Source organism: Corylus avellana, chromosome 4 (assembly GCF_965113065.1).
Source record: "Corylus avellana chromosome 4, dhCorAvel1.hap1.2, whole genome shotgun sequence".
Taxonomy (NCBI): domain Eukaryota; kingdom Viridiplantae; phylum Streptophyta; class Magnoliopsida; order Fagales; family Betulaceae; genus Corylus; species Corylus avellana.
In genome coordinates, this window is record NC_142493.1 from 35,058,980 (window position 1) to 35,084,336 (window position 25,357).

Sequence of the window (25,357 nt, forward strand, 5' to 3'; positions counted from 1 at the left end):
GGGATAGATTGTGTGGAGTTTGTTCATCCATAATTACCAAAGAGCACACAAGAAGACGCTATTAGGCAATGCTGCATTTTGATTTGAGTAATGTTATACACTATACTTTTATCTCACTTTTAATCCTAATATGAAGATGTAGGAGAGTCTAGTACTAGGTTTGGTTTAGGTGTGGTTAAAAAAACTACAACATGGGTATAGTTTTTTTTCAATGGTTTAAATTTAATTCAAATCTTTTCATAAAAAAAGAGAGTGAAATTAAATATACTCTTAAAAACACTACAACACATGTAGTTTTTTTTTACCGTACTTAAGCCAAATCAAGTAATATGGAGTAAATTTTATTTTTTTAGTAATGCTATATAACACACCATCATTTTACTGTTGCCAACTAAACTGGGTACTATCATCAATCCACCTTTTGATTAACCATGGTTAAAAACAAAATTTAATTGTAAATTCCAGTCAATATAGTGGCTATCAATATCATCAAATAGTGGGATAAAAGTGAAATATTGACGTGGTACTGATCCACTGATTCACAAAGTTTGATCATTCAATTTCAGAGTGGGATATATCATATAGGAGTATTTATTTCCAACAGATAAAAGTAGAAGGGTATGTTGGAGATTCCACCTCAAAATTAAAAGAAGCCCAAAAAGATTTGGCGGGAAAATGAAGAGCACTAGTAGTAGTAACTAGTAGTATCTTTCCTCAGCCACCACCATCCACCATCCCATCCCGTCTTCCAAATGGAATCCGATTCAGACTCTGATGGCTCTCACATCTCCGCCACTCCTCCCAGAGACCGAATTCCACCACCTCCACCGCCACCGACTCTTCTCTCTTCCAACAAATTCAGATTTAGGGCTAGAGCCTCCTCTTCCCGCTCCACACCCACTTCAAAATCCCCAAAACCCTCTTCCGATCCCAAACTCTCACCCCAAGACCCCTCACCCACCCCCTCTCCCCTCTATTCTCTCCCTTTCCAAATCCGCCGCCCCTCCCTTCCCAACCGCCCAATCCCCACCCTCGAAACCCTTCCCGCCCGCCACCTCTCCCACTCTGCATCGTTCTCCAAACTCCGGAGACCCTCTCTCAATTTCCAAGACGACCCCTCTCCACCTCCTCCTCCTCTACCCAAAGCTGAGAGTGATTCGGTTCCGCAAGAACCAAAAGGTGAATCTGTGAATTCGGCGAATTTTGTGAAGAGGCGTCCCAATTTGATTGGAGGGAATGCGCCTCTGCCTCCTGTGAAAATACGAAAATGTGGTGGTGAAGGGAATTTTGTGAAGCTGAACATGAATAGGAGCAGCAAGCGCAAGTTCGTGAACAGAGGAAGAGGAAGGAATAGTTATGCTTCGTCTGGTAGAAAATCTTATAGAAGGGGTAGGAGAAGATTGAGACCTGAAGGTGGGAATGAAGGGGAGAACAACAGTGTGTGTGAAGAGGATGGTTTGGTTGCAGAAAGCGCAGGACAGAGGCAGAAGAAATACGATTGCGATTTGGTTGAGGCGGCGGTGTCGTCAGCGAGGAACGAGCCGTCAGATGAGAACTTGGTTAGGTTGTTGAAGGTCGTGTACGGCTACAATTCGTTCCGAGACGGCCAGTTGGAGGCGATTAGGATGGTGCTTGCTGGGGAGTCGACAATGCTGGTTCTGCCGACTGGTGCGGGGAAGTCGCTGTGCTATCAGTTGCCAGCTATGGTGTTGCCAGGGATAACGGTGGTGGTGAGTCCATTGGTGGCGCTGATGATCGATCAGCTGAGACATCTGCCTCCCATGATCCGCGGCGGTCTTCTTTGTAGCAGTCAGGTACTTTATGTTCTCTCTTTCTTTCACACAAAGTCTTTGAACAGTTTTTGTGATTAGTTAACCGTTTTGTTGTTGTTGTTTTAGACGGCTGATGAAGTTTCCGAGACGCTCAGGCAGCTTCAAGAAGGGACTATCAGGGTGAGTTTACTGATGTGTGCAGTTTTTGGCTTTGTTAGTTGCTCCTCCAGTGTGGTTTGCTGACATGTAATTGCTGGATTATTCTTTTATGAATAAAATCTAGTAGATTCCGATATCCATGTAGAGTACAAGTTTTACCCACATTTGGTATTCTCAAAAGCTAAGGTTTTGTAAATTCTATTCGAGGTGCCATTTTTTTTTTCAAAAAAAGAAAAAGAAAAAAGAAATGTAGTTGATTCTGATACAAATGTAGAGTATGCGTTTTTACCCATTTGCAGTAATGCTGAAAGCTAAGATTTTTTAGTTTCTATTTCAGGTGCTTTTTGTCTCACCCGAGAGATTTTTAAATGCAGAATTCTTGTCAGTATTTTCTACTAATTTATCTACATCGCTTGTTGTGGTTGATGAAGCTCACTGTATCTCTGAATGGTGAGTGGTTGCACTGCCTCTTATCTCCTTGGGTTTTGGCGTATTGGTTATATCAATGTTTATAGTCCTGTATCTTCAGGATAAACTTCAATTTTGTCCATGTAATTCTTGCATGACCTTATTTGAACAATGTAACAGGTCACACAATTTCCGGCCTTCATACACGAGACTTAGGGCATCAATGCTTCGTGCCCGGCTCAATGTTGGATGCATTCTTGCAATGACTGCTACTGCCACTACCACAACTTTGCACTCGGTTATGTCTGCTCTAGCTATTCCGCAAACCAATCTTATTCAAAAAGCACAATTAAGGGATAATTTGCAATTGTCAGTATCTTTGAGTGGAAATAGGCAAGTGCAAACAGTAATTTTTTTTTCTATATTCGCAGTTTTCAATCTTTAACTAAACTTTAATTCAATCCGTTGGATTTACCTGTTTTTACCTTGGATGTGATATATAATAGAATGAAAGATTTGCTGATGTTGATAAAGTCTTCTCCCTTTAAGGAAGTTCAGAGCATCATTATATACTGCAAATTTCAGGTATGCATGTAGAATTATATATTTCAAATATTTCATGGTCTATGGTTTCTTGATTCCATAACACTGTCTAATTGGATATGGTGGTTTTTTGCAACGGTGCTGTTGGGCAAGCTCATTTATTGCGATTGTCTAAAAATGTTTCTCAGTGTTGTGCATTAGCTCCCAAAGATCCCCAATTTCAGATAACCAAACTGTGTACTTTAATGACTTCTGGAGGGATAGTGTTGAACTTCACGTGAATATCTATACCCTTTCTTAATTTTCATGCATTGGCTGGTAATTAATACTTGCATCTTGGTTTTGCAGTATGAAACCGATCAAATAAGTAGATGCTTATGCGATAACAATATCTCTGCAAAGGTTGGCCTTTCACTTTTCTCAGTTGCATGATGCACAACTTCTTTTATGTGATTTTAATGCTTAATGTTAACGCTGACCATATCAATGCCAATTGCTATTTAGAGCTATCACAGTGGTATCCCTGCTAAAGACCGTAGCCGTACACAGGAGTTGTTTTGTTCTAACAAAATTAGAGTGGTAAGAAGATTATTCTCTAGGCTGGAGTCTGAAATGTATCTGCATACTAAACTGTTATGTTATGAATTAATTTTTTTGTTAATTGTGTTGCCGCTTTTCTCTTGTCTGAATCATTGACTCGTATTTTCTATGGAAGGTTGTTGCAACTGTGGCGTTTGGCATGGGACTTGACAAGCAGGATGTTGGAGCTGTAAGAAGAAAGACCATATGCATGATCATTTTGGTTTCTTTGCATTATATTCTCAGTAACTGGTGCCCAACAGGGCAATTTTTTGTTCATGTATTAAAGTAGTCCATTGGGATGGTGTGCCAATAGTATAGTGAAAGTCATTGTGCATAGACAGCTACTCCAGCATTTGCTGTGCCCTGTGCTTCAGACTTCCTAGAGGTCTTCTTCACGCCAGTTTGACTCCATCTGAAAAAGATGATATTTCCTCAAGTAACTAAATATTTTGGATGGTTAGACTAGTAAAATGGAGTAAATGATCCGTTCTTGGAATCTTTGCAACATCTTCATCGAGTCTGTCTATGAACACGTGCTATTAATAGATTGGTTGTCCTATTGAAATTACTGGAACCCTTGGTTTACTCATCTGGCATTTTTCTGTACCGACACATGTTTAGCTATCCATTTTGATGAATCTTTCCATTGCAATGTGCATGCTCATGTATGACACCATCATGTAGATATCAATATCAAAACTTCCTAATTCATATGTTTCAGGTAATTCATTACTGCTTGCCAGAAAGCTTGGAGGAATATGTTCAGGTGGATATATGCTTAACCACTGGTTGTTTCACAGGATTTTATCTATGTTTGTTTGCTTAATGAAAAGAATGACACACTTGTGTAGGAGATTGGGCGTGCTGGAAGGGATGGGAGGTTGTCCCATTGCCATCTCCTTTTTGATGATGACACATACTTCAAACTTCGTAGTCTTATGCACAGGTAATTGAATATAAATTGCACCTAGACTAATTACTTTAATCTATATAAGGCTTTTGTCTATCCGGGATTGATTTACTGTATTCTTTTCTCAGTGAAGGAGTCGATGAATTTGCAGTGAACAAATTTCTCACTGAAGTTTTCAGCAATGGCAAGAATTCGCAAGGGAAAGTGTGTTCGTTAGTCAAAGAATCTGCATCCCGCAAGTTTGATATGAAAGAAGAGGTCCTTTCCTTTCACTGTAGCTGTGTCAATGTTCTAAATTTTGAATTGATAGAGATAATTGATGTTTACAGATAACTTTTGAGCAGAGTTTTCTTATGGCACTGTTCCACAATTTTCCTCCTTTTAAAGTTATCACTGCATTATATTGATTGGAAAAAGAAAAGAGAGAAAAAAAACTTTAGTGCGAGCAAATTACTGCTTAATCCGAACATGTTGAATTTCTGACCTAGGTGAGTAATGCGGATAATGTATTCACCAAACAATCAGATTACTACCTTAGGGTGAAGTTCCTCAAAGTGGTGACTTTGGTAACAGATTAGAGGATTCTCGGCATATGAGGATTATTGGTGATTGACTGATTGCGCTTATTTTTTACTAAACCATTTATGGTTGTGAAGAGGTGGAAATGCTTGTTCTGATGAAGGATACCCTGCTTGGTGATGTTTTATAGTGATTTGTTGAGGTTGATATGTCAATTGTCATGTTACTCTCTTTTGTTTATTTTGGGTACCTTTGTTCTCCCTAATCAAGTCTTCTTAACCAGTATCTGATCAAAATGATGAAATAAACTTTGAGTTGCATGAACTGTTTGGATTAGTGATATGAGTTATGAAGCCAAGGTGCATTTGCTATGCAACAACTGAAGTTGTGGGCATAGGCTACTATTGATGTGTTCTTCTGCCTCCTTTAGCTTTGTCAGGACTACACAGACACGTGCAGACACTAGCATGGTGTCTTCTTAGTGCTTGAAAACTGGGCATAATAATAAAGTGCCTTGGTGAATTTCCTCTGGCATATCTTTACGTTCTAAATTGCTTAATGCTGATGTTTGCTCTGGCAGGTGATGCTGACTCTTCTAACGCACTTGGAGTTGGGTGAAGTGCAATACTTGTGTTTACATCCTCAGATGAATGTGACTTGCACTCTAAATTTCCACAATGTGGGTGGCAAATGTGTATTGATATATGTTTATCTCTTACTCTATTAGCTTGCTTGCATGTTTTAATTGGTTCTGGAGATATGCAATATTTGTGAATAGCTATTATGTTAGCTTATTTCTATGTTACCATGTTATAATATTCATTTCTTGATGCTTAAAGGTTGTGGTATTTCCTTAAGTGCAGACTTCCCCAGTGCTGCTTGCTGAAAAGGATAGAGTGGTTGCAGCAATTCTTAAGAAGTGGGTATAGTTTCTAATTTGATTACTAGCAACCAAATGTTACTAGTTCATTAAACTCATTTGGTAAATTAAGCTGTGGTAACTGAGATTTTCAGATCTGAAACTAAGCAAGGGCAATATGTGTTTGACATACCTACTGTGGCAAATAGCATTGGGATTACAGCTATTGACCTGCCAAATCAGTTGCAGAATTTAAAGGTTTATATATCTTAAGCTACGTCAAAGCTGTGACATGTTTCATTTACTTTTATAGGCTGGAAAAACTTCATTGCGTTATTTTTTTTTTCCTTTTTCAATGTGGTAATGATTATGGAGCTGTTTCTCTTGTTCTTTGTGATATTGCCTTAGTTCAAGCGAGAAATAACATATGAGGTGAAGGACCCAGCATATTGTTATACAATTATGGAAGTACCAGGGGATTTTTTTTCTCTATCAGCTCATCTTACAAAATGGTTATCAGAAGTTGAAATCTGTAAGGTGATTAATTTTATGGTTAACAATTTAGAAACTGTTTCTCAATTTCATTGTGTGAATATTTATATGCAATGTAGCCACTGGATATTGAGTTACCTTTTATGAGCTCCAACTGACATTTGATCATATTGTCACACATTGTTTGGAAGTCTACTCGCTTAAAGAAACCAAAAAATATGAGATATTCAAGGGTTAGAGTTCTGACCAGGGAGTCAACAGGGTCGAGCTATGACATCATCAACAATTAAATGAAAATTAATTTTTACATTCATTTTTATTAAAATGATGAAATTAATATTAGGAAATGTTTGTGGCCCTATCATTAGGGTGTTAGTAAAATGATTATAAGCTTTAATTTAAATTATTGCATTTAGTTTTGCGTTTTCTTTTCTATGCTCTTGACTGTTGTAACCTACAAACAATGTGTTCTGCTTTTTCTTCGATTAGGTACAGAAGTTGGATGCAATGTTTAATGCTGCAGCCTTTGCGGCGAATGTGTGTGAAAAGATGCATGGTTGCTATGGTTGTCAGCATACACCATGCTTGCAAAGAAATATTTTGGATTACTTCAATGGAGAAGATAATTCTGACATTTCTAATAAGATGGGTCAAAGCAGGTTGATGTTAATCTTTGCTGTGTTAACTTCTATCATAATACTATATAATACATGAGTGTCTAAATTTTGAACATGTGAATCATACAGTCCATGTAGTTGATTTAGTACATTAAGTATCCATGTTTTTATTTGGAGATGCTTTTTAATCATACTAATAATAAAACCATGATTTACATGTGCAGCCCATTTTTGCGAGCAGATATAAAGGTGAGGGGTTTTACAGGGTATCTAGATTCTTTACTAATGGCCACTCATGTTTGGCAGTAACATTTGATTTTTTTTTGGCACAACAAGGTCTTTCTACAGGGTAACTCACACGCTAAATTCACCCCCAGAGCTGTTGCAAGGATAATGCATGGAATTGCAAGCCCAGCCTATCCTTCTACGTCTTGGTCTAAAACTCATTTCTGGTATCTCAAAATTTCCGATTTCCACTGAAATACTTCCCATTAATTCGTTGTTTTGGGCCTTTTAGCAGGGTTCACACCATTCATCATTTATGGGGGGATAAGCCAGTTAAACACCTGAAACAAATCTTAAATAAGACACATTATCTGTAACTCTTTTACTCATATGCTATTAGTGATAGTAAAAGTAACATTGGTGCCTCTCATCTCCTGGATGATGTCAGTTTAAATTAGAAATTGTGAAGGATAGTTTTCTTGCTTCTTCTATCCTGTGCAAGGTCTGACCAATCATATGATAGGTCTCGCAAGACCAGATTGATGTTCGTCTTTTCAACACATATCCATTTCCTTGAGGAGCACAAGAAAATATAGATACTATAATGTTTTTCCTTCTTACACATAGCTCCTCAGTGGTACACAGTTTCTGATGGTGTGTGAAAATTTTAATGGTATCCTGTAAAAGATTTCAATAACAAATAGAAATTACACTCTGGCCCAACTAAATACAATCCTTCACAAGCCTTGAAACAGTCAAGTTGGTGGACCCATGTCAAAATTCAATGTTTTATGGGGTGTGGAAAAAAATGGAACTATCTTATTTTGATGTGGTGAGTGTGCAGTGAACAATGGTGTGAAATTACATTGCACCTCTAGGGTTAGTGATTTTACTTTACAGTTATATAAATCTCCCGCGTTGGACGAAGTCTAAGGTCACTTAAGCTTTACTCCACTTTAATGCATTGGGGCCATTTGTATAGCACTGCACTCTTGCGAGCCATTTATGGTGTGTGGTAATGGCTTGAAATTCTTCACCAAGGATGAAGCTGAGCTGGTTATGCTAATTCTGGATCACAGGGGAAGGTATACACAAATAGACTTCCAGGTGATAATGGAAGCAGCACAAGCAGAACTCATGAATGTTGTAGGAAAGAATGCACTCTAACTGTCCAGGATCAGGCATCCAGCAAATAAACTGCAGCGCCTCTGAAGGTAATAGACTGATGAAAATTATCTTTAGCTAATTGTACATATCTTCAACTAATTGTTCTTTGGGATTATGTAAAACAGATGTTGCCTAGACTTATTGGCCTTGCAAAGTGTTTACTGCGAGTCAAATCGCAATTCAAAAGATGACATGTTTGACCACAGCGCAACATTACGGATGATTTTATTTGTCAACGTACAAATGTGCTAACTTATGGCAGGTAAGGTGCTCCCCCACTTCCCCTTTCTTCCCTGCACTCTCTGTTTAGGTATAAGAAAACATGAATGTGAATATGTCTAGACAAGATCTTGTACCACAACGTAAAAAAAGAATTCGTGCATGATTGGCTAATGTACTTTGTACCCATACGTAGTGTATTCCACTGCATATTTAAGCTACTGAACTGTGTGGTATGAAGTGCATAAACTAACACTATATTATTATGCACACATGAACAACAGTTACTGACTGGCTCTGGCATCCTTTTTGGCAGGAAGGGCCGAGTGAAGATTTGCATGAACCAGAGGGAAGGGCCCAAGTATGAAATCCAACTCCTCATAGCTTCCATACATTCATCATATTACAGTTCTTAACGTGGCATAGTTATTTCAACAACAGGGTGTTTAGAAACCATACAAGGGTTGAGCAATTTAATCTGCAACTGGATTCTGATCTCAATACCTGGCTGACAATCCAAATGGGTTGCCTTGTTCTTAGGCTGCCCGTACAATCCAACAGGGAAAAGAGTTAAAGACGGAACTGTTATCTTTTTTCTTGGAGTGGTTATTACCAAATGGTATTATTAATGGGTGCCTTGCCGTTAAATCAGAGGGTTTCGTTAGAAAACAGTTGAGTTGAATTTTGCATCATTTCATTGGAAGTGAGACAGATGGGTTTGTAAATGTTATCATAAACGGCACTCCGTGTTGGTCCGATGAGAGGAATATGATTTTTGGAATTTGTATAAAACCGGTTTACGAGTCAAAAGCCATTTATTCGAACTGATTTACACGCAATAAAGTCCCTCAAGTTGAATTAAAACTTAAGGAAAGGCGCTTTCGCTTCGATATTATCAAATAAGAGGGAAAATATTGTAGGTTGTATAGTCTCCCAAGTAAAAGAATAATTAAATCTGAAGAAAGAGTCACGTCTTTACGGCGGATGGAGACTTCTAAAGGACAAATGCCTGCCCCCCTTACCAGTGACTAAAGTCTAACGCCCCCCCCACACCCCCCCCCCCCCCCCCCCACACACACACACACACACACAGAGACACAGACCCTTTCCCTTTTTTTGGCAAGTCTATGCGCCCATGCCTTCACATTCACATTAGCTTTAGAAAAATTTATCCAAAATAGTTAATGAAAATGTAATTTTTGAGAGTAATGATATAGTTAAGCATTTGATAAATCGTGATTTGACTTTTGATAAAAAATAAATAATAATAATAATAATAATAATAATAAAAAGGCCATTGCACCCAAATACAATTACTCTATGGAACAACAAAAGAAAGGAAACAAAAAACCGAAAAGAAAAGCAAAATGAAGGAGGGAAGTGGAGGTATATTCTAGACATGATTTGAACAAGGGAGGCATATTCAGTTGATGGAGAAAGGCAAAGACCGTTAGTTGGTAAAGAAGAAGACCTGGAAGAAGAAGAAGGCTTTGTTCATTTGACGTCTTAACAAAAAAGACCCCAATTCCCTCCTCTAGTCTTCTCTCCAGATGAATAAAAACTCGCTGGCCTTAAAAGAAAGCCTTTAATGCTGCAGACAGAACCAACCAGAAACCAGTCCTAACTTTCCTCCATATTCACCACCAATAACCTCGAGATACACCACGTAATAACGCCCTACAAGACACGACAACACAACACTATTCGTTGCAAAAATCAAGAACCTCGAATCAAGGTATCTCATTATTGGAGTCAAAAGAGCAGGAGGAGAGAGAGAAATGGAGGACGTGGCGGCTACATCGGCTTCATCGTCGTCCTCGTCGCTTTCATCATCATCCTCCTCAATCTTTACCAATTACCCTCTCATTTCTGCACTCGTGGCCTTCGCTATTGCCCAATCCACCAAGTTCTTCACCGCCTGGTATCTCTGCTCCTTCTCTCTCTCTCTCTCTCTCTCTCTCATTGTGCTAATAGGTTTTGGTTTTCTTCTGGAAAATCTTTTTAGAAATTGGATCTGATTTGGCTCTCGTTTTAGTTTCTAAATGTGTAATGTTTCCAAGATTCGGAATTCAATGTCTTGTATCACACTCTATGTTTGGCTAGTTTGTTTTTTTCTGCGTTAGATCAAATTCAATGCAACTACTATGTTATTTTAAGAAAATATTGTGAGTTTGCCTTTGTGATTGTATCTTAAAAGAAAATCGTCGCTTTCCCCAGATCTTGAAATTAAATATGCAACTGTTTGAGCAACTTAAAATTAATCATCTTTAACGAAAGCATTAAAATCCCAAGTCATAGGATTCAAATTTCTCTCTTTCTTTTTTTGTTTAACTTCATTACCCGAATCAAAATCACGGGATGCTGCGAAGTGCTAACTTGCTATGTCTTCTCTAAATGACTTGACTTTGTGTGGTCAATATGTTTGCTCATAGCTGTTTCATACAACCATGACATTTTTTGGTTTTGCTTTTCTTACATGGGTGCCATTGAATTGAATTCTCAATACGCTGCTACCTGTTAAAGGCCAGAGACGGACCAAGAGGGGGCCGTAGGGGCCATACCATATGCATAGTTACTTATATATTATATTTGGACAAAAAGATTTTAAGTTTGGCTCCTATTGGCTTGACTCCTAGGTTGCAGATGTATTGTCTTCATGCTTTGGCCCCCCTTGGTAAGAATTCCTGGTTCCATTTCTGATGGGGCCAGCAGTAGATATAACTCTAAGTAGTTCGTCGATTGGCTGACCTTCTAATTGCCCAATGCTATCATATGTTGCTGATAAAATGATATGAAAAAGTTATGTGGGTGGAGGATATCTTTTAATGTTTCAAATGCTACATATATTGTTAGATTTTGAGTTGTAAGCTTGTCTGAATGCTTTTGTTGCTTAGCAAAAGGCTTTCTAGCTACCGGAAATTTTTATGCTTCTGCACAGGTTGCTGCGACAGTCCTGCTTAAATTTAGTTTGTCCTGAGAGTCTTAATCTCTATAGATTTGCAGGTATAGGGAAAGACGATGGGATCTCAAACAACTTATTGGATCTGGCGGAATGCCATCATCTCATTCTGCAACAGTTACTGCCCTTGCTCTGGCCATTGGGTTCCAAGAAGGATTTGGAGGATCCGTGTTTGCAGCTGCATTGGTCTTAGCATGTGTTGTATGATTCCTTCTCTTCGTATAATTTTAATTTGCATATGATTTCTATAGAACTTATGTTACTATATATTCTGAATACCTCTTTCAAGGTTTGAGTTTAGCTGTCATTTGTTTACATCCTTAAATATTTCCCAATACTGTGAATTAGGATCGTTAGAATAAATGTTGCCTGTTGTGTGGGAAAATCTCTGATGTAGAGAATTTGGTGGCAGGTGATGTATGATGCCACTGGTGTGAGATTACAGGCTGGACGCCAAGCAGAGGTTCGATCTGCCCCTCCCCCACCCTCCCTCAAAAAAATCCCTCCATTTTTTCTCTTACAAGCTTTCTTTGTCACATATAAGAATTGAATTCTAAAAGAAGCTTTGTAGTGTGAATTCATTTGATTTAAAGCTTTGTTTATAACGTTGATATGCCTGAGCATCTCGTTTTCATTTTAAACAATTAGTTTTATGTTTTCAAACTGGATATTATTCAGGTTTTGAATCAAATTGTGTATGAACTTCCTGCTGAGCATCCTCTCGCCGAAAGCAGACCACTGCGTGAACTTCTTGGTCACACCCCTCCTCAGGTATGCTTTATTACATCAGATATGCACTATGATTAGATAGTGGATCCGCATGACATATATATTAGGGTCAAAGGCGCTATAGTCTATATAAAAATTGAAACATCCATTTATCTAGATCTTTCTTTAGTTAATTGAGAAGAACTTTTAGTTACCTAACCTTCCATGTTTTATTGAAATTATTGATGGACATTTTTTCGACAATGAGACTGTTCATCTACCGTCTGCACTCTGCACCAACAATAGTTGATCTGTAGATTGCAAGGAATTGTGATGTAGATATATGTTGTTACTTAAATTTAAGTACTTCTATTAAGTTCCTTGCTTTAGGTTGTTAAAATTCAAGATTTCTGAGAATTTAAACGCCTATTTTCATGGAAATTCTGACTTCACAAAACTTCATATGCCATATAATGGCATATGGGAAAGTATAACTCATTAATCTTGAGTTTACAGTGTGCGCAAATGACATATGCCTTTCGTGCTGTGGTCACTTTAGGATTTAGTCCTTCTAGGTTATAATTCTCATCTTCTAGAAAGATATTATGGTTAAACTCATCAACTAAGATACACTTAAGAGACGCTATGAAATTCTTGTATCTGTGTTGGTTCTTGTTATTGTTCTTTCATATCATTGTTCACTTACAGGTTATTGCTGGTTTGTTGCTTGGGATTGTCACGGCATCCATTGGCTATTTGATTACCTTGATTTGCCGTTGAGCTTGATGCTCAAGTTGATCACGGATATCATCAGGCAGAATCTCTGATGGCCACATCTCCGATGGAGAAATAGGACAGAATTGAAACTCAGCAGATCCGTCACCATTAGTCGTTCTTTCAAAATATGAATCCGACGGTTTTCATGTTTGTGATCTTGTAGCCATGTTAAAAACTTGTATTAAACTACCTCCTATTCATATGATCGCCTGCATTCAGAAGATGTAATTTGATTGATTGCTTAGTGTTTGATGTACCAAAACCTTTTTAACCGTCCAAAAACTGGAAGACTCTTGCTTGTACCATGATCAACGTTATCAAATATACATTTTTTGCTTTGATATTACTCTACCTTGGGCCATATGCTGGTCTCTGTGACCCTAGTAAAAATATATTAAGTTGAGAACAAAATTTCATTACTCACCCAAAAAAAAAAAAAAGACTTTAATCAATAAATGGTGGCAAAGTTATTTGGATGGTTTGAAGTTGTGGTTCTATAACGGTATGTAAGATGTTGACTGCCAAAGAGAGCAGGAAAAGAGGATGCCGATCTGTTCCCTTGTTGATCCTGCATTCTAAGATCTATTTGGATTTTAAGTTTCAAAATGTGCGATATAAGAAATATTAATTTCAAAACAATTGATTTGACAATATGACATTTAAAAATGCAGTTAAACGTTTAATAAAATCGTGATTTTAATTTTAAAATCGTAACTAAGCATTCAATAAAATTACAAATTTGCTTTTAAAATCGCAGTTTAATATTTAAAATCATGTTTTTAAAAGTGCAAATTTTTGTCTACAATTCGAAACTTCATATATATATTTTTTTTTCAGACTGCAATTTTAAAAAATGTATATCCAAACAATATACTTTCCACAATTTTGGACCAAACGTACTTTAATCTCTCCATATCATGAAATGTTGAATAGGAACGGAATACACATATACCAACTAAACATGGCATTATTAGCAAGCTTAAACTGCCAGAGGGTTTCTTCAATGCGGTTACTTCCCACACAATAAATTTAATCGGCCATGTCATGAAATTCTACAAACAATTAAATATGTTGTGAATGGTCTATAAAGAATAAATCAATCAGGTTTGCTCCAATATCCAGATTGCTAGAGATCTTCGGCACTTGTAGCTTCCTATACTTTGGTTGACTTTATACCCAAGAAGGCCAAAATTTTGACTTTATACCCAAAATTGCAGAAAAAACCATCTCTATCTCCACAATACAATCCCCAACAACTCCCGTCATCGAACGCCATGCAATGTGCTCGTCGGGCCTAACTAGAATGGCTCCTTTGTCAGTCATCTGACAGATATCCCACCATGAAGGTGAAGCTGGTGACTTCTTAACTTCCACAACATCCACGTAATTCTCCCATGGGGTCAATGCTGCCTTACTTCCTGCTTCAATTCCTTTAACAGCACCAGCAGGCCATAAAACACATACCTTGACAGAAACATTGAATTCCTTACCCACCTTGAAGGCAGCATGAGCAAGATGATAGGACTTATCAACTGGTGGTATAATCAGAAGGAACTCAATTTGGTCACCAGATACAAGATCCAGTGTCGAAATGATCTCCTACAAAAATACTTCACATGTTAATAAAAAGAAAAAGGGAAAACCTGACATGCTACCATTTAAAAGCACTTGAACACCAACAAGCTTGACACTTGCCATACAAAAAATATTTTCTTTTAGCCATTAGGTAACAAACTTCTGGACAAGCAACCGGGACATAGAGCTCCTGGTTTTATCTAATGACATTATGTACAAACACCTAGCATCTAGTATGATGAAAGGGTCCTTAAGAGGTAATCCAAGTAAGATTACTTCCTCCCCCCTAAAAGTATAATAGGATTGAAGCAAAACGAAAACAAGTGACTACATACCTCACTTGATAAATTGGATAACACCCTCACATTCATATGGGGCAGCCTTGACCCTGGATCTGCAGAAGGAATATAGTCCCTCCGACGACCAGTAGGTGGCTCTGGAGCACCAAATAATGCACCATAACTGTCTGGAATCAGTGCTCCCTCGAGGTACCTAAATCAGTAGTGAAGAATTAGACAGGTACTAAAACTGCCCATTTAGTTGATGATCCAATTTGTCAGATTTGTCAATTAGGTGTCATTTTTCTACAAAATCATAATATTAGTTAGAGCTACACAACACTAGGGATTAGTTTGATTGAATCAAATCTAGAATTTCAGCAAAAGGTTAAAGCCAACTTAATTTTGAATGAAGCAGCTGCACCAAACATCAAGCTGAATAGGTGATACCTAAAACCAAGATCCTCAGCAGGGAATTGGAGTTGAAGGCTCTTTCCTTCTTCAAATATACATCTTAATTTAGCAAGTCTCGAAGAACCAAGCGGGTTGCTTGCATTCAGAACATATTCTGAAAGCTGTGAACGACCTATTGTGAAAATTCCATCCAGAATTGCCCTCTGTAGTCCAGATGGTAAAACAGAACCAACTCCACTATTAATGACTTGATGTACTGCAATTCAAGCGAAAGGGACAATAATAACCACATGTCACTAATGACCTAAGAACTGAAAACATCGCAGGGTCCAAAAGGCTCAAATCAGTAACTAATATGAAAAGATATTTTTCAAAGCAATAAGACGTGTTGGTTTACCAGAGTTTGCAACAGTTGGATCAAGACCAAGTGCAGCAGGAACTGCCATGGCTGCTCTGTAGTTTTGAACACTAAGTGCAGTATTGAAAATGGCAATCTGATGATGGTGAACAATGGAGGTCAAGGATTTATTTAAATTCAGAATGAAATTGTCACAGGAACCAAAATATAAATGTAGAGAAAAAGTTAATACCGGCTTACGTTCCGTTTCATAAGTTTCCAGTAAAGAAGATGGTGCAATACCCTTTACAATAGAGGCTATTTTCCAAGCAAGATTGTGAGCATCTTGAATGCCAGTATTCATTCCTGCATAATCGTGAAAGCTGTTCAAATGATTATCAGATTGACCAGGTCAATATTCCTCCTCCAATCAACATAAGTAGATTTCATAAAGCAAGAAATGAAACCTTTTTTTTTTTTCTCATTAGAATCTCACCTAAAAGGATATCTAGTTTCGGTAGTGTACAATATTCAATGGAAGATTATGTCTATATGTTTAACTCTGATAATTGTTGCTTTTTTGACTTCTAATTACAGAGAAGGCATGGAAATGTAATAACTCAATTAGCTGTCAGCTGCACAACAATATGTAGAGAACTTCTTATTATTAGCATTTATGCGCATCAGATGGTAGTAGACATGACTCCCGCACCCATGAATGTTTGACATGTTTTTGCATACTAACAAGAAAGCCCTTCTTCATTTACTTGAAAAGAAAACAAAAAAAATTCTAAACCCCAAACTATTTTTTAACTGTCTAACATTCACGTACAACCTCAAACAAGGTGTAAAAATAAGCAAGATCAATACAGTAGCTTCATGGGTACACACATAGGTAGCCAGTCCTCTTTATGGCTCCGTTTGATAAACGTTTTTGTTTCAATACTATTCATCTTACTTTTTCATTTTTCTAACATTCTCCTACTTTTTACATCACATCAATCACTTTTTTATTACTATTCAAATAAAAAAAATCATTAAAAAAACAATTTTTTTTTTTAAATTTTTCCATGCCAAACATTCTTACTTTTTTTTACATCAATCAATTTTTGCTACAGTATCGGACCAAAATTGTTTAACAAACGCACCCTATGTGTTGCCGCCTTAAATGACACACCAAATCCACTTCACTACACATTACTAGTGTCAATACCAACAAAAGAATAGCTTAGAGGTAGTGACTTCTGAGTATCCTCAGTGAGCCACATGTCACAAATTGTTACAGCAGATTCTTCCCAACCATTCTATCGCATGAAGAACAATTCCCACACCTAGTAATTCATGATTCTTTCTGTGTTATTGCAAAAAGCTTCAGCGAAACAAAAAATCATCATCTATACTCAAGGAGTTGTGTCTGCACAAAAGAGGGCTACTTACCAAAACCACCAGCTGGAGGGAATCGGTGAGCAGCATCACCAGCAAGTGTTATTCGATTGTCATTACATACAAATTTCTCAGCAACTTCTGCATGCATCACCCATGGCTTTATATCAATGACGTCTATATCTGAAAGCTCACGACCAACCAATTTGAATATCAACTTCTTGCATATCTACAAAAAGTTGAATCATTCACTGAAAACTAGTGGCTTTTCACTCTCTCAAGCTACCTGGTAATTCTCCTTTATACTTGAAGAGAAGTAGGAAACGGTCAACAATAGAACTAGTTTCATCTAACAAACTGTTTCTGATGAATAAAAAGTACCTCAGGCCTGAAATCTTCAAGGTTTTGCTGAGGCGGATAGAATGGTATCTGTAAGATGATGAGCAATCAGTAATTTAAAATTGAAGTATATGATGCACAATAAAATAATGTTGTTATCTAATCCTGCAATACCTGCAATACAAATTCTCCTTGCTGGAGATCATGAGCTACAAGGACTCCAATGGCTTCAGTATTGAAGATAAAGAACAGCATACCAGGTCTCTCATGGAGCAAGTACTGTCCAAGGTCTCTGCTCAGAAAATGAACACTGACAAGCTTTTGCATGTCTTTCTCACCTCTCAAATCTATTCCTACAAGCTTCCGCACAGTACTTCCTGCACCATCCGTACCAACAAGAATATTGCACTGAATATTCTTCTGCATATACTCCCCATCCTTGAGAAAAGTAGTAGCAACATCAACATATTGACCAGTGGCATCAATGGATACACACTCATGCCCCATCAAAATTTCCCTTCCCTTGAGGGGCCTATGATTTGGGTCTTCCAAGGCTTGTGATGTAGGAACATAGATGCCAAGATTTTCTAGCTGCTTAAGTAGTGATGCAGTTAACTTGTACTGTGAGAAGTGTGCAACAGAGACTGGACTCACAATTTTTTCAAAATCTGGTGTCAGGAAACAAGAGAATCATGTCATGCTAATCTTCGAAGGTCATAACAGACACAAAGTGTATTCATATCTCCCATGGCCTACTGGTAGGACAATGGCATATGTCAAAGGACATCAAACACTTGCGTGATACACAAAAAGGAATACCATGACTTCACATATAAAAATAAGCACACCCCATCTTTTAATCTCTACAAGCCCACAAGAAAGACTAATTTTGATCAAAGAAGTAAACCCAAGAAAATAGCCTTATGAGTGTACATATCAAAACACTGAAGAGATAATCACACCTTGGGGATGCATATGGTCCACTGAACCAAGAATAGAACCAGAAAGAGAAGTACAATATATAAACTTCTGCCATAGATTTACCGGAGGTTGAGACCTCTGGATCTCCTTTGCCAGCCCATCTATCTTGCGAAACACCTGACAAGGCAAATCAACACATTTTAATGAAACTGAAATTCAATAAGGAACTGCTTAGCAAAAAAAAAAAAAAAAACTCTCAAACAGCACAATTGAATTTTATCTTTCATGTATCATAATCAACCTCCATGGTTCGATTGTTGATGAAGTGTGCCTGTGGATGTTTAGAAAATGTCCTGGCTTTCTCCAAAACCGCACATTTGACACCTAAAAAGGCCATAAAGTACAATTATATGTCAATGCCCAAGTTCAGTGGAAAGAGAAAACTTTCCTATAACACTAAAATTGCATCAATACAATAATACATATAATCTCCAACAAGAAGTTCCAAATTTTAAAACGATGCTTTATCTTACCGCATGCACCATCACATTCTCACACATCCCAACTCAAACACTGTACCAGCACAAGCACTCCCCACCAAAAACAAATATTCACTACCCAATCAAACATAGAACTAAAAAACAATAAAACCACCAAAACTACCAGCTTTCTCGGCATCCAAACTAGGAAGGAAGCAAAAAGAATATATAAGGGTCAGAGAATATACCCAGTTTGGTGAGGAGTATAGCGAGAACAAGACCCACGGGTCCAGCCCCAACTATCAGAACAGGAAGCACCGTATCTTCTTCATCGCCATTGAAAACGTTGGAGTCTGACAGGCCCCTGCTTTGAATTCCAATGAACCCAAGTGGGTTTGCTTTGCTTCTGGCACTGCCACCTTTGTGGAGGCCATTCAAACTCTTCTTGACAAACCCCCAAAACCTCATGACCCCAGTGAGGCAGGCGACTGAAACGATCTTTAGAGCACTAAAACGACGTCACCATATGCACCTGAGACGGCCGTTCTGAGCGACGATGTAGACGGAGACACGTTCAGGTTTAAGGGGCCAATAAATTAAGTAGAGCATCATGAAAACGACGTCGGAGCGAGTTTGGTAATTGGAACTTGGAAGCGTTTGTGAATTGCAAAAAGAAGCATTTGTGGTTGAAAGGGAATGACGTGGAGAAATGTGAGCCGCATGATTGGTTGATGACCATATTATTAAAATCAGATCATTTTCTTGCTCTATAGCCTCTATCGAGGTTTTCAAGTAACAAAATATGGTGTTAAAAAAAAAAAAAAAAAGTAATTTTAAAATTGCATTTTTAAAAATTGTAGTTTGAGATTGCGGTTTTAATAAGTACAATTTTAAAATTTGCGTTTTAAAAATTGTGTTTTTGAAATCGTTACTTTTTAAAATCGCAAAAGCGCTTGATAAAGCGTATTAAAAAGTATTTTTTTATCAAATATTTGTTATGCGAAATAATAATTTTGGTTTAAATTCGCACTTTTTAAAATATAAGCACCCTCTAATCTGCTTATAGAAATTTCAATTTTTTTCCTATTTTAAATTAAGTATTTTTTAAATCACGATGTCAAACACCTTACGTTTTGTGATATCTTTTAAGAATGAAATTTATTCATACGAAATCGCAATCTCAAACACACTATAAGCTAGCAATTTGCATTATAAAAGGAAAATGTTATACAAACACGATTTTGTGGTGATTATTTGTTTGAATTGTTAGTAATTTAAGTAAATAATGCAAGAGAATATTTAATTATAGGACCCACTTACCTATACAGGCGACTAAACAACCCAAAATATAAAGAAATAATACAATTTATTTATTTTTCAACCATCTTTATAGTGAATTAATTAATCTAACATTAAATTTATGTGGGGTCTACATGAATTCACAAATCTAATGGTTAATTTTATTAAATTTGTAAGATGAAATATGGAAAAATATAAGAAAAAATATTGACATGAATTATTTTTCCAAAATATGTATGGGCTCTTTCACATTACTTGCCAAAATTACTAGCAATTTAAGCAGGTAATTGATGTAGGTCTCAATCCCTATTTTTCACTATTTTACAATTTATTAACACGTGTCAATATGTAATTAAATAATATTAAAAAATTTGTTCAGTGACTAACGACGAGTGCCACTCCCTGGGAGTGGTCAGCGAGCAACCCCTTGCCTATGGGGTGGCGCCTAGTATTCAACCGCTTATGAAGATAGTTTGTAAGTTTTGAGTTTATAGTTGGGAAGAACACTATTCTTTTCACCCATTCTCATATTTGCTTAGAAAAAGAAAAAAAATCCAACACATGGATGAACCCTCAAAACTGACACAATTGGCCCAAATCCATGAAATCCACAAACTGTCATTACTGAGCACTTTGCATGCAAGGATGCCAAGGAAGAATTTATAGGATGATCAGTGACTTTTCACAAAACCAAAAGACACCCATGAATGACGACCCATCCAACTAATGTTTTATAATTGAGCTTAAGATTTTAATAGTACTGTTGTATATTGATGATTATCCTGTGCATTTTTCTGACATATAGCTGCAAGAATAATAGAACCAAATGCCTGATTCCTGAAGGGGACCTATCATGCTTGATGCAGTGCCAACATGGTAGCATGTGATTTTTAATGTCCTGCTCACTAGAGATAAAGATGGCGACCACTGCATCCCAGTTTCTCCACACTCGTCACTGTCTAATAGTACCAAAAACCCGGTCAAACATGGGGCATCCTATCACTTAATTAACCATTTGTACGATGCAGATTGCGCAGAACACACGTGAAAAACGTCAGAAACTCACGTTATCATATCAATTTGCAATCCTCCAACCAATCTGGAGCGTCTGATTTATCTCTCAAACTTTCTATCTATTTCTGTGAAAAATACGTCATCATCTAAGACTAACACCAAGCAGCCACCGTCCACGTGTCACCCATCAAATCCCACCACGTTTAGCTAGTAACCGTTAAAAAAGGACAACCGTATTTCAAAACAAGTTTCTCGATCTAGGGAGTAGTGGAATATTTTTTTCACTGCGGGCATTATTATTTTTTGTCTATTGTCACTGAAACTCTTCCCTAGATTCCGTTTGTGAATGAAGGTAACTTGTGGGTTGCACTTGCGCCCCACTCATTCATCATTTCGGTAGAATTAATAATAAAGTTCACAAATTCCCATGCAAATAGTTATTTTATTGCAGCTGCTTTTTTTTTTTTTTTACCATTACTGCCAGATGTTGGCTTGGTTCAAGTTACAACCAGGTAACTTTTTGGTAGTATTATAATGTTCAGTGGATCTGAACTTCATCTCTACCTCTGCAAGTCTCAAAATTCCATGGTTTTAAGGTATTTTTCTCTGCATATAAGTTTCCTCCTGCAAAACCCATCAGGCATTTGTTTTGTTGAACTGTTCAAACTTCAATCCTCTTAATTAGTGGGTCTTCCCTAAAGCAGGATCAAGCTTTAATGCCTTCTTTACTTTTAAATTCAGCAATCCAAAACAATGCTATGAGCATTTAGCATTTATTGTTCCGGTCGGGTTTTCCTGTTTTTTGGTTAATGGCTGTTCGGGATTTATTATTATTATTATTATTATTATTTTTAACTTTTGAGGCTAGTAATTCTGTGGATATTTTTCAGACGGGTCCATTGTTGCAGTGAAGGAAAGTTTCAGATATTTCGGGGGTTCGTTCCTGCTTGGTATAATAGATTTTTGTTCGGTATTACAGTTTTGGCAATTGTGTTTTAATTGTTTATAAAGGTAAACCATATGTTTTCTTTATCTGGTCGGTAAAAATGTCTACTTTAGGTGTCTCCTTTTGAACAATGATTGAGATCTAAGGGGGTCAAGTGTCAACAACTGATATTTCAAGCTAGATTTTTCTTTTCTGCTAGGAATTTCAGGATAAGACGTGAATCATATTGATTTGTTCTGCTCAGATTGCAGTGAGCCAAGTGTTAAAACTTTTATATTCACAATGACTTGAATGGAGGTGATCAGTGAAAATGAGATCTATAGAGGACAAGGGGTGCTATAACCATGGCTCAACGCAGGAGATTTCAACTAGCAGCAATGCCATTAGTTTTGAGTTTCACAAAGGAAATGGAGTTACTCGCACTTCCCACCATCATCGGACGGCCTTGGGGAAACCGACACCTTCAAAATGGGATGATGCACAGAAATGGCTGGTTGGATTGTCAAGAGTGGGAGAGAAAAAGCAATCCAAAACCAAGCCACGGAATTCGAATGCTGATGATTTGAGACTCATCGCTCCTGTCCCACAGAAGGAGCAGGACTATTCGAGTGGTGAGGGTGAAGGTGAAGTTGAAGAAGAAGAAGAAAATGGATGTGCTGGTTCTGCAATCACAAATCAATATGAAATTGAAACAAAGAAGGTAGACTGTGATGAGTCGGTCTGGCGTATCAATAAGCTGCCGCCGGAGAATTTGACACCGGTTGTCCGGTCGGTATGTGTGAGGGACATGGGAACTGAGATGACCCCAGCTGCAAGCCTAGAGCCTTCAAGAACTGCAACTCCTATTAGAGCCACAACTCCTGCAGCAAGGAGCCCTATTGCTTCTGGATCCTCAACCCCAGTTAGATGTCAGCATGGAAAGCAGGCTTGCGAAGGCTATCAGACAGGTCTAACATGCACTGATGGCAGAGGAGATCAGCCTAATCCTACCAGGCAGTGTGGAGGAGACTCAAATGCCTGCAACATTACTGACACCAGGAATTCAGGTCAACCTATAACTATGAGTCCTCTAGAAAGCCGAGCAGTGGCTTGGGATGAAGCAGAACGTGCCAAATACATGGCAAGGTGATCAAATAATGTTCTTTTCTTATGCTAATGTTTCCCAGCTCTGTCATGGGCCTCATAGAATTTATGATATGTTTCTCTGTTGTGAGTTTGTAGGTATAAGCGTGAAGAGGTGAAGATTCAAGCCTGGGAAAATCATGAGATGAGGAAAGCTGAGATGGAAATGAAGAGAATGGAGGTACTCCTTTATTGATTCATAATCGCCTTGTCTTAGCAGTATTTCTAATTATATTCCTCATACCTGCAACTTAAGCATATTCTAATGACACTCATAGCATCTCCACAATGCAGGAAAGTGTTGTTTTGTTTAGAAAAGAAGAAAAAGATATATATGCTTTTCAGATAAGTCTCTTCAAGGAAATAGGAGGCATTCATTGACCTTGCACATAGTTCATAGTATGCACATATTCTTCCAACCGGCACAACATGGACACAGAGTCTAATCTAACAGCCTCCTTTCTAATTTTGTTTTTTCGTGAACCAGCATTAGTAAGCATCTCATTTGATATATAGGAAAATGATACAGATATAATCCAACAACAAGCAATCCCCCATCTATATATTTGAGCCGATTAGCACAAGGAAAATTAAGGCAGACGCATAACAAATGCCTCTGGTAGCTTTCTTTCTACTAGAGATACCTACCATGATATGATCTTAGCTTTCTTTCTACTAATGTTCTGTAAATAGGTGAAAGCTGAGAGATTAAAAGCTAGGGCACAAGAGAGGTTGTCAAACAAACTTGCTGCAACTAAAAGAATAGCTGAAGAAAAGCGTGCAAATGCCGAAGCCAGCCTGAATGAGAAAGCTGTTAAAACTTCTGAGAGAGCAGACTATATAAGGAGGACTGGTCACTTGCCCTCCACATTCTCCTTCAAGTTGCCTTCTCTTTGCTGGTAGCAACTCTGCAGTACATTTTAATTGTAACATTCGCCAGTAATTTTTTTAATTATATTTAAACATGTGGATTAGCTGTTGAGCAAGCTACTGTTGCAAAATGCATTCATATGGTTCCTTCAATAAATTTTGGACGCCCATTTTTTGGGTAAGTCTTCCTAGAGATAGTCTGAGTGATATTCATATGTCCTGGGACAGCAGCTGACATCCAAAGTCATACACTGGCCATTGCAGATATTTCTTTCTTGAACTTGCTGTTATATCTGCCTAGTTAACAGTTGAAGGCAAGGCCGAGTAACATGGGCTGCATCAGTAGTGAATATTCAACTTCTGTTTCAGCTTCAGTTTATTTTTGCTTGGCCTTTGAAATGTGGGAAGCTGCTGGATAAGGTAGCTAGGTTAGGAGTGTGCAAAATCACCACATGCCGCCTATCAGCCACCAACAGCTGGCAGCCTCTAGGCGGCAGAGTTTTTGGATTACCAACTTCGGGTCGGTAGGCGGAATATAGTCTAAAAATTCAAGGTTCTGGCATCATTTTTGTCGGCCAAAAACAATGCCGTTTTAGATGCATATATATATGCATCACATTCTTGAAGTTTTCTTTGTCTCTCACTTCAGCAGTCAACTCTCAGTGTCACTCACTCACACACCATCTCTCTCACTTTTAGTGCTCACTAAGCTCAGGCTCAGCCACAGGTCCCTCACACATGACGACCTCAGCTCATTCCGAATACCTTCTGTCACCATTACCGACTTAACTTAACGATGACAGTTAATTAAGGTATTGCCTCTCGTCGGAAAATTTTGGTCAAATTACCGACTTTTCGAAGCAGAAGAGCATCTACCAACCTTGTATTGTCCGACTCCCAGCCCTAAGCTAGGCGTCTAAAGTTCCATGAAACTATGCATCATGCGACTCATGCCATTTTGATCCCTTTATCAACAGTAGTCAAAAAGCAAGCATTTAGAATGGCATCATATGAACTAAATGGCTGGTGATTTTTGTCAGTCATTTATCAATATCAGCTTCTTTTTTTTCCCTTTTGAATTTGATTTTTGGGAGATTCCATCTTCATTCAAATGGCAGTATGCTCCTCCAGTGCAAACTTTTCAAGAATAAATACTCTTGAACTGGCTATATATAGGTAATGCTATATATAGTTGATGGACCCAGCCCGATTCTCAAAATGACATGTAAAATCAAATAATGCACACCCCCAGATCATCAGAAGAGGGAGGCTGGAACTGGGGACCTCTTGGCAGCAATGCCCTGGTTCCTGATCTACCATCTTAAATCATGTAGGGGAGCTACAAAATATGCACAAACTACAGTGTCATATAATATGAAGACAGAAAAATATTAATGTTAGGAGCAAAGTGGACACGTTCTTTTTCTTTCCCCTTGTTTTCTTGACGCCAACAATTGGGATGCC

General features: G+C 37.9%; 4 protein-coding genes across 11 annotated transcripts; 3 read left to right on the forward strand and 1 right to left on the reverse strand.

The window, feature by feature from the left end:
- Nucleotides 1–729: 729 nt before the first annotated feature.
- Nucleotides 730–9,270, forward strand: LOC132176899 (DEAD/DEAH box RNA helicase family protein). 4 transcript variants are annotated; one of them, XM_059589059.2, is made up of 22 exons: nucleotides 730–1,814; nucleotides 1,899–1,952; nucleotides 2,269–2,381; nucleotides 2,520–2,732; nucleotides 2,846–2,924; nucleotides 3,231–3,284; nucleotides 3,387–3,461; nucleotides 3,598–3,651; nucleotides 4,186–4,230; nucleotides 4,316–4,410; nucleotides 4,503–4,632; nucleotides 5,474–5,572; nucleotides 5,757–5,812; nucleotides 5,908–6,010; nucleotides 6,161–6,289; nucleotides 6,734–6,903; nucleotides 7,086–7,110; nucleotides 7,198–7,313; nucleotides 8,166–8,300; nucleotides 8,379–8,515; nucleotides 8,789–8,833; nucleotides 8,914–9,270. In XM_059589059.2, the coding sequence occupies exons 1-19, from the start codon at nucleotides 753–755 to the stop codon at nucleotides 8,251–8,253; spliced, it is 2,760 nt and encodes a 919-aa protein (XP_059445042.2). In that variant the 5' UTR covers nucleotides 730–752; the 3' UTR covers nucleotides 8,254–8,300; nucleotides 8,379–8,515; nucleotides 8,789–8,833; nucleotides 8,914–9,270. The 4 variants fall into 4 exon arrangements, with proteins under 4 accessions (XP_059445042.2, XP_059445041.2, XP_059445043.2 ...); XM_059589058.2 differs by having other exon boundaries at nucleotides 8,789–9,270; XM_059589060.2 differs by lacking the exons at nucleotides 8,379–8,515; nucleotides 8,789–8,833; nucleotides 8,914–9,270 and having other exon boundaries at nucleotides 8,128–8,258.
- Nucleotides 9,271–9,828: 558 nt separating this feature from the next.
- LOC132177296 (Acid phosphatase/vanadium-dependent haloperoxidase-related protein) lies at nucleotides 9,829–13,257 on the forward strand. The gene is made up of 5 exons (XM_059589556.2): nucleotides 9,829–10,393; nucleotides 11,476–11,632; nucleotides 11,844–11,894; nucleotides 12,110–12,202; nucleotides 12,848–13,257. The coding sequence occupies exons 1-5, from the start codon at nucleotides 10,251–10,253 to the stop codon at nucleotides 12,917–12,919; spliced, it is 516 nt and encodes a 171-aa protein (XP_059445539.1). The 5' UTR covers nucleotides 9,829–10,250; the 3' UTR covers nucleotides 12,920–13,257.
- Nucleotides 13,258–13,807: 550 nt separating this feature from the next.
- Nucleotides 13,808–19,264, reverse strand: EMB2421 (FAD/NAD(P)-binding oxidoreductase family protein). Its single transcript, XM_059589554.2, has 11 exons — nucleotides 18,891–19,264; nucleotides 18,465–18,547; nucleotides 18,205–18,340; nucleotides 17,417–17,910; nucleotides 17,285–17,332; nucleotides 16,958–17,132; nucleotides 15,774–15,886; nucleotides 15,581–15,677; nucleotides 15,220–15,439; nucleotides 14,827–14,983; nucleotides 13,808–14,515 (listed from the first exon to the last, which is right to left on the reverse strand). The coding sequence occupies exons 1-11, from the start codon at nucleotides 19,108–19,110 to the stop codon at nucleotides 14,087–14,089; spliced, it is 2,172 nt and encodes a 723-aa protein (XP_059445537.2). The 5' UTR covers nucleotides 19,111–19,264; the 3' UTR covers nucleotides 13,808–14,086.
- Nucleotides 19,265–21,372: 2,108 nt separating this feature from the next.
- Nucleotides 21,373–24,086, forward strand: LOC132178523 (Remorin family protein). Of its 5 annotated transcripts, none has more exons than XM_059590960.2 (5): nucleotides 21,373–21,551; nucleotides 21,846–21,966; nucleotides 22,146–23,026; nucleotides 23,123–23,204; nucleotides 23,717–24,086. In XM_059590960.2, exons 3-5 carry the CDS (start codon nucleotides 22,212–22,214, stop codon nucleotides 23,924–23,926), a joined length of 1,107 nt encoding a protein of 368 aa, XP_059446943.1. In that variant the 5' UTR covers nucleotides 21,373–21,551; nucleotides 21,846–21,966; nucleotides 22,146–22,211; the 3' UTR covers nucleotides 23,927–24,086. The 5 variants fall into 5 exon arrangements, with proteins under 5 accessions (XP_059446943.1, XP_059446944.1, XP_059446941.1 ...); XM_059590961.2 differs by having other exon boundaries at nucleotides 21,846–21,905; XM_059590958.2 differs by having other exon boundaries at nucleotides 21,374–21,551; nucleotides 22,101–23,026.
- The last annotated feature ends 1,271 nt before the right edge of the window (nucleotides 24,087–25,357 follow it).